Source organism: Crocuta crocuta, unplaced genomic scaffold (assembly GCF_008692635.1).
Source record: "Crocuta crocuta isolate KB4526 unplaced genomic scaffold, BGI_CrCroc_1.0 scaffold170, whole genome shotgun sequence".
Classification (NCBI taxonomy): domain Eukaryota; kingdom Metazoa; phylum Chordata; class Mammalia; order Carnivora; family Hyaenidae; genus Crocuta; species Crocuta crocuta.
The window spans coordinates 2,511,761-2,520,549 of NW_027527853.1; the positions used below are offsets into that span (position 1 = coordinate 2,511,761).

The following is an 8,789-nucleotide window of genomic DNA, read 5'->3' on the forward strand; positions in this document are numbered from 1 at the left end:
CTCCGCCTGCCTGTCCCAGGTCTTTACTCGCCTGGGGGTGGAGCGGGGAACAGGAAGTGAGGAGGAGGGGTGGAGTCGCCTCATGGTGGGCTGAGGAATGGGTCCCCAGGTCTGCGCAGGGGCTGGTGCGAGACCGGTAAAAAGAGAGGCATGTGAGTATGCTATGTCACCCGAAGTCCCCGTGAACTCTTTGCCTGTCCCTCTCCCCCCCACCCCCCACCCCCTGCCAAGGTCCCACCTTGTGGGAATTCCGTCCTCAGGGGTTCCTGACTTCCACGTTGGGCCTTTACATTTTTCTTTGCCTCAGCTTTGCTGTCTGTGAAATGAACAATTTGTTGAAGTCGAATTGCCTTATAAACCACGGTTGCAACGAGAAAGAACTAGCCAGTTACTCGTAACATTCATCAGCTTTTTCACGACTTTTGACTGAGTGATATTGTTTAAAGGAATGTATTCCTCCTAAATGCCCATGAGCTTTATACAATGTTGTTTCTAATTGAACAATATCAGTGACTGGGATCAGGGGATACCCCAGTAACTTGATATATCCAGATGCAGGGATAAGTGATGGCCACTCAGAAACCATCAGTGGGAAGTGGACAGGGGGTAACATGCCAGAAAAGGAGTGCAGACCACTTATGTGTCCCTCCTCCCATATCTTCAGAACTTTGTAAAATGCTTTGCAAACAGTAAATCTTCAATAAATATGTGTTGAATTATTTCAACTATATAAAAATTGTATCCAAAGAAAACAAGCATGGGAGAAACTATTTTAGAATGTTAACAGAGGTTAATTCTGGATGAATTTATGTGTGTTTAAAAAAATTTTTTTTTAATGTTTATTTATATTTGAGAGAGATAGAGAGAGACAAAGAGAGAGCAAGTGCTCGGCAGAGAGAGAGAGGAGACACAGAATCTGAAGCAGGCTCCAGGCTCTGAGCTGTCAGCACAGAGCTTGATGGAGGGCTCAAACCCACAAACTGTGAGATCATAACCTGAGCCAAAGTTGGAAGCTTAACCAACTGAGCCACCCAGGTGNGATTAAAAAAATTTTTCTTTAATGTTTATTTATATTTGAGAGAGATAGAGAGAGACAAAGAGAGAGCAAGTGCTCGGCAGAGAGAGAGAGGAGACACAGAATCTGAAGCAGGCTCCAGGCTCTGAGCTGTCAGCACAGAGCTTGATGGAGGGCTCAAACCCACAAACTGTGAGATCATAACCTGAGCCAAAGTTGGAAGCTTAACCAACTGAGCCACCCAGGTGCCCCTGTGTGATTTTAATTTTTTTCTTTATTCTTCTGAAAATTGAAAAAATTCAACATGTGCATGTATTACTCTTATTATTATTAATTTTATAATGTTTTATTTGTTTTTGATAGAAAGAGAGAGAAGGACAAAGACAAAGCGTAAGTGGGGGAGGGACAGAGAGAGAGGAGACACAGAATCTGAAGCAGGCTCCAGGCTCTGAGCTGTCAGCACAAAGCCTGATGTGGGGCTTGAATGCACGGACCGTGAGATTGTGACCTGAGCTGAAGTCAGATGCTCAACCGACTGAGCCAACCAGGTGTCCCCTATTATTATTTTTAAAGTTTATTTTTATTTATTTTGAGAGAGAGAGAGAGCAAGCAGGTGAGGGACAGAGTGAGAGGGAGACAGAATCCCAAGCAGGCTCTGCACCATCAGTGCAGAGCCCAACGTGGGGCTCAAACTCATGAATAGTGAGATAATGACCTGAGCCGAAATCAAGAGTCAGGGGCTTAACCAACTGAGCCAGCCAGGAACCCCTGAACTACTCTTATTTTTAAGTGCAATAACTTGAATATTATGTTGGCTTATAAAAATATCGATGTACTTTAAAAATCCAAACAGTGCAGAAAAGTATAAAAAAGAGACTAAAGTCACCACAGGTCCCACAATCGAGCAGTTATAGGTATTAATATGGGCAGATAGGCCCCAGTGAGCTCACTCTCCCCATATACTGGGGTGACACGTGTGTGGTTTTACAGTGTGTGGTTTTACATGAGCAGCTCAGAGAGTACAAGCTGTCTTGTAACCCTTTTACCCATCCTGTATCCTGGGCTCCTTTCCCTGTCAGTACAGACTGATCTGTACCCTTTTAAATGCCTACATAGTACTTGGTTTCACAGATGTGAAGGAAAGTCAACTAAATGCTGCTTTGTGGGGGCGCCTGGGTAGCTTAGTCGGTTAAGTGACCAGCTTCAGCTCAGGTCATGATCTCATGATTCGTGAATTCTAGCCCTGCGTCGGGCTCTGTGCTGACAGCCTGGAACCTGCTTTGGATTCTGTGTCTCCCCCTCTCTGCCCCTCCCCTGTTCGTATTCTGTCTCTCTCAAAAATAAATAAACATTAAAAAAAATTCAAATGTTGCTTTGTTGTGTTCTCTTTTTTTTTCTTAAACATTTTTGCTCTTGTAATCAGTATTGACATATCTTTATAATACAAAAATTAGAGCAATTAAAACTTTTTGGCTTGGAGTTTGGGTTGAAGGTTTCAGCAGGATGGACCAAAGGAAACTAGCCACACTTGCCAAGGGAAGCAGTTTTCAGGGCTTGTTGACGAGGTTCTTGACGCTTGAAGCATGATTGTGCACAGAAGGAGCAGGCTGGGGGGCTGGGGTGCACAGGGGAGGCTCCAAGGTGTCAGGGAAGACAGTTCAATAAAAAAGACCCTCTCATCACAAAGAGCCTATCTCACGTGGAGAGGGCCCCCTTGTAGCATCTAGGCCAGGAAGTGGCTCCGTCTGGGGCTCTCATCAGTGGCCCTGTTATCTTGGAGAGGCCTCAAGCCCCTCTGAGAGATCCTGTTAGAGGAGAGTAGAGCAGGGGGTGAGCTTTTCCAGCTGCTTCACAGGCTCAGGAGCCGGGCTCAGGGGAAGGGCGGAGAGAGTGATGGGCTGAATGAGTTATCAGCTTGGTGCAGGCCTGGCCTGGTGGGAGAAGCCTGAGTCAGAAGGCTGTGTCCAGATCTCTGCTCTGTCATTTACCAGCTGGTGACCTCCGGGAGACACCTGACCTCTTGGAGCCGCAATTGGATCTCCTGGTCTGTAAGATAAACACCGTAACTACTTTCCAGCCCTGGCTGTGCATAGAGCCCTGTTTCTGGAGTGTGTGGAAGCTGAGAACATACGCTGTTCTTAGTGGATGCAACTCTAGAACGTCATCTAGGCCAAACACTTCCTAACTGCTTAGAGGAGAGGGAACTTGCTGATTTGCAAAGTAGCTTGGATTGGGGCTCACCCATGCTGGTAGGCGAGGAGGCTGGGCTGCAGACGACTATGGTGTGTGTGTACGTGTGCGTTGGGATGGGGGTAGTCAGCTTGTTGCCAAGCACGTGAGTGACTATGACGTGGTGAGAAAGAGGAGGAGGTGGCGTGGATGTGGACACAGGCTGCCACAGAGAGACAGATTAGATGTGGAGGTGATTTGAGGCTAGGCCTGACTGAGAATCTGCCATGTGTGGCTCAGCGGAAGAACTTTCTGGGGAGTGCGGTAGCTGCCTCCTGGAGGGACCTGCTTTTCTGAGGCTGCACTAGCTCCCTGTGAAGAGAAGTGGCCTGGCAGAGGCCAGTGAGCTTCCCTGGGAGGCTCAGCAGGGACCAGATGGCCTTGAAGGTGGGGTTCATGGCCAAGGTGCCCTAGTCATGGTTGTGGGGGGGGGGAGGGTGCTGAGGAGAAACACATGTAGCCTTGGAAGGGAAGAAAGGGGCCAGAGGCCGGGACGGTGTGGGGAGAGGAGCCACTGGAGTTCAGGCCTGGCCCTGAGATCCAGACAGTGGGCCTCCTGCCCTCCTTCCCCTCGATGCAAGACTGACCTTGTGGCCGGCTCCTGCCTGTGGGCCTCCCTGGCTCCCTGTCTTCCTCGGCTTGTTTTCTCAGGCCCTCTGTGATCTGGACTCCCATCCCCCAACCCCCATTTCTCACAGCTCCTGACTCCCAGCCTGTCTCTTCCGTCAGCCCCCAGACACTCTGGGCTGTTCTCTTTTCCCGGAATGTCCATTCCGTCCCACTCACTCTGCACACCTGCCTTGTCTTTTAGGCCTCAGCTTGGGGCCCATGTCTTTAGTCCTCCTTAAAATGCACGGCCCACCTGCTGTCTCCTGCTCACAATATGGACAGCTTGTAGGAGCCAGAGACACCAGATAATGGCAGTGGTGTCTGCAAGGGGGCCCTTTTCAAGCACAGGGCATGCTCTTTACTTGTTTATGCCCCGTGCTAACCTTATGAGATAGTCAGTTATTATCCCCATTTTATAGGTGAGGAAAATGAGGCTCAGCAAGGATTCTACCTGAATAGCCTCCAGTTGGCTAGTCTCTGCGTGAATGTCTTGTCTCTCCAATTAGCCTGGGCAAGAGCCATGACTTTGGCTTCCATAGCTCTCTCAGCAGTGAGCCTGTGCCCTGTGCATTTCCCTGGCTACACATTAGCTGCAAAGATGGGCCTTAGCTTGTTGGACCTCAGAATAGACTTGGGGGTCCCGCGGCTTGGCTGGGTAGCACCACCCAGCCCTGTTGATGAGATGACAGGCTGGAGGCAGTGGAGAGGGAGCATGGAGCTGAGCCCTGGCCTGGGGGCCACCCTGGGTATCTCACCATTTCGTTCTTTCCTTGCCTCCACCAGGGAACTCAACGGCAACAACATCACTCGGATCCATAAAAACGACTTTGTGGGGCTCAAGCAGCTGCGGGTGCTGTGAGTAACCTCCCTCCTGCCCTTACCCTTGGCAATGGCCCTGTGGCTCCCTGGCAGAGCCCTGGTTGTGGGCTGTAGAGGCGTAAACCAGCACAACCTATCCCTGTGGAGTCAGTCTTTGGATGCCCTGAGGGGGATGGGGCAGAAGTGCTGGGGAGTCCTGCCGCTGAGCAGCCACCGCCTTGCACACAGCTGAGCACTTGGACGTGGCATAGGCACCAGTGGTCGCTGCCTGGCAGGGTCTGGGCCGGACAGATGGGGCGTCTTGTCTATCGGTCGTATCCTGGAATGGGGGAAGACCGGCTAACCATGAGGAATCTTTAGGTCTCTGGCTTAGCTTGCTGGGGCTGCCATAACAAATCCCCCCAGACGGGGCAGCTTAAACAACAGGGATTTACTTTCTCCCAGTCCTTGAGGCTGGAAGTCCATGATCAAGGTCCCATCAAAGTTTTTTGTAGTGAGGCCTCTCTTCTTGGCCACCTTCTTGTGCCCTACCCTTATGACCTCATTTAACTTTAATTACCTCACTAAAGACTCCATCTCCAAATCACACTGGGGTTTAAGGCTTCAGTGTATGAATTTTGGGGATGCGTTTTAGTCTATAACATTCTCCATAGTTCTTTTGACTCTGTGCGTCAGAAAGACTTCCTAGCAAGGCTACAGCTCCCCTGACTTGAGAGGGTAGGTGAGTAGGGGCAGTTGAGGATACAGGTGACCTGCTTGGGTGCCTGATAGTGGCAGATATTGGAGGTGGTGGGTGTGGCTCTATTGGTGGTGACCACTAGCCACCAAAGGAGACATGTGCAGCATTTCCCTTGTTGGGCTGGGCAGGGGTGAGGAGTGAGGACTGAGGAGTGAGATGGGGAAGGGGTGGGTCCCTTCATCTCTTCCTGCTCTACTCCTCTCAGACACATGCATGCATTCTGACACATTCAACATCAGACATTCATAGGGTCCTCATCCCCTGCTCTCAGGGTAGTGCAAGGGTCCTGGGGCCTCAGTTCTTTCAGAACTACTTTGTAGCCCTGAGGGTCTTTGGTGGGGCTAGGGACCTTGCGGTCTCCATCTTCTCTGGGGTCATAACTGTCAGTTGCTGGACAGGGGTCTTTGCTGCTCCAGAACCAGCTGATCTTTGACTCCTTCCCAGGCTCCAGGAATCTTTGCTGAGTGTGGGAAAACCCTCCCTCCCTCCTGGCATCCCCCACACATCCAGGCCTCCAGCACGAGCTTCTCAATAGCTCAGGCTTTTGGAAACAGGAGAAAGCCTGTGGTGGCAGCTTCCACCCCTGTCCTACCCTCAAACCTCCTCTGAGGTCCCTGTCGGACCTCAAGCCACCTGCTTGAGAGTGGACAGGGGAAAACCACAGGGAGAGACATATGCTCGACTGTCTCCAAAATTACCACGCAACAAGCAGACTGCCTGGCAGCCAGACGCTCTGGGCTGTAGGTGCGTTGGTGGTGAGGAGGTGCTGTCTCCCGGAGCCAGGCAGTCGAGTGGGCAGCCAGGCGGCGTGGGAGTGCGGACCGAGGTGCTGTCTGCCAACTGCAGTGTGTTTGCTGCATGTGTGGGCTTTGCCCAGTTGGCACAGGCCCCCGCCCTCTGCCCCCGGCCCATCTTCCTGCTCTGCCCCTTGGACATGTGCCCTCTGGGCTGAAGGAGGGCACGTGTGCCAACAGCCTGGCATTGACCCCTGCTGCCTGGGGCCCAGCTTCCCAAGACGAGGATGTCTTTGGAGCCGTGGCCTGGTGCTCTGGCATCCTGTGGCCATGGTGGCCGCTTCAGAGGGATCGGCATGGGCTCGTGAGCTGGCCGTGCATCTTGCTGTCAGGGCTGAGTGGGCCGCCGAGCCCTGCCGGGAATCTGCGAGGCTGGGAGGCAGTTTTGTCAGCTCGGCACAGGACGCGGGTCTGCGTGGATCTTGGGCCCTGCTCCTGTTTCGCTCCCTTATGCCATCTGTTGCTGAAGTCCTTGTCCAACACCCTGCAGCTGTCCCGTCTCTTTGCCTCCCCAGGCAGCTGATGGAGAACCAGATTGGCGTGGTGGAGCGGGGGGCTTTTGACGACATGAAGGAGCTGGAGCGGCTGTAAGTATCCTTGGGCACGGGCGCGGGGCGGCCCTGAGGGCACACGGCGGCTGAGCCCGGCAGCGAGGGCAGTGTGCGGGGAGAGTACCGCATGCCCCGCCTGCCTTCCACCTGCTGATGGGAGCCCAGGGCGGCTGCAGCCCTGGAAGCCATCACAGTGTCGTCGTGAGATGACAGCAGGGACAAAGCTGGAGGGTGTCTGCACCCCACACCCTAAATGCAACTCTGTTGGTTTTCTGTGAGAAAACATCATGGCAGAAAACCCACGCAGTACTGAGGAAGTGACATCACTTCCTGTCATCCAATACTCACTGATTCGTGTAGGAAGAAATGGTGTGCCAAGGAGACCGTCTGGGAAGGTGCAGTGGCCGGCCACCTGAGGGTTTGTGTCTTGGGTGTTCAAGGCCATGGCACAGAAACTAGAAGGTGGAAGTGTTTCTGATTTATGTGGTTTGCTCCATATGGGGCTTTTGCATTTGAAAACGGGTCTTGATCGATTTTTGCATTTCAGGTTGGCAATAATGAAAAGGGAATGTGGTACGAGTGAGGTGGGGGGATGGACTCTCAACTTCACGGTGGTCACTGGTCTCATTTTTTTGCTTTTGTTTGGCTTTCAAGAGGTATGCAGAGTGCTGAAGTTCATGCCCTTTGAACCAGAGACTCCCATTTTATTTTAGGGAAATAATCAGAGACTGGCTAAATATTTGTATATCAGGGGATATTCATGGCACATCATTTAAATACACCAGCAGCAAGAAAATGGAAAACCATTCTGGTGGAGACATAAGATATCAGATCACATTTTTCAAGAACAGTTAAGACCATTGGAATGTGCTCACAATATAATAGTAAATGAAAAAGGCAGGAAGTGACATTTATGTAATTTAATCAGCTTGTATGTACATAGAATACAGGAAGAGGAAAATTATTGGGAATATTAACTCTCATTACACTGTGTGGTGGGATAATTTTATTCTTTGTGCTCATCTTTTTTTTATGAATTTTCTTACAATGAGTTTATAATTATAATTATAGCTACTGTTGATTGCCTTACTCTGTGCCAGGCACCAAGATGAGCTCTTTGCCCTACGATATCTCATTTAATCCTTAAAACAACACAGTGGTCAGTGGTATTTTACAGATGAGAAACCGAGGTGCACTGCAGTTAAGGCTTTTGTGTTATTAAGTGATTATTCAGTGATTAAGTGCAGAGGAGGGGATTAGAACCCGGATCATTTTGCCTCCAAAGCCTGAGATCTTAATGACTATGACCTCATACCTCACTCTTCTCTTTTACTTCAAAGAAAGTGAGGTATTAAATAAAGGGAGAAGAATATGGTTGTCTCCTTGCCTTCCTGCCACCTGGAAGACATTCAAGGCGATCTTTCTTCTGTGTTCCTCATCCAGGCCTAGAACTGAGCGACAAACTGAGCCTGCAGCTAGGACAGATGATTAGTCCTGTGTTTGTTTTCTTGAAAAGGCTCAGAACAAAATAGGTCCTCGTGACCTGGCTGGGAGGGCCCGGTTGGGACCTAACCCTCTGTGGCTCCAGCTGGGGGCTGCCCTGCCCTGCAGGAGGAGAAGAGGTGGGCGGGGGTCTACCCACGGTGGGGGTGACCCAGGTCATGCCACCGCTGCTGCTGCCAGGACAGCAGCAGAGCCCTCCTTTTTGAGTCACGACTTGTCATCGCAGACTTTGTCTCCTCTGTCCTTTCCTAGTTCCTTTCTAACAGGGAGGTGGCGGGGGGGCAGGGAGGGTCACCAGCAACTTCATAGTTCTTGGTGGGTGTGGCTTCTGCATTCCTGGGGGTGCCTGGTGCTCCCTGTGGACGGCTGGCACCCCCTCCTCTGACTTGTTGGAGCCCAGTGGTGATCTGTTAGTCATAAGAGTTGGTTCAAGTGGGCCACACGCAAACACCACACAGGCTCGAAACATTCCATTTTAAGCTAAAATATGTAAGCATGCATATATTGACCCTCTCCCTCCTCCCGCCCCC

General features: G+C 51.0%; 1 protein-coding gene across 1 annotated transcript in view; it reads left to right on the forward strand.

Moving 5' to 3' along the window:
- The window catches only part of SLIT1 (slit guidance ligand 1), a 175,169-nt gene that overhangs the window by 17,140 nt on the left and 149,240 nt on the right, over window positions 1–8,789 (forward strand). Inside the window, exons 3-4 of the mRNA XM_077780329.1 lie at window positions 4,637–4,708; window positions 6,721–6,792. Of these exons, the coding sequence (XP_077636455.1) occupies window positions 4,637–4,708; window positions 6,721–6,792 (144 nt within the window). The remainder of the gene's footprint in view (window positions 1–4,636; window positions 4,709–6,720; window positions 6,793–8,789) is intronic.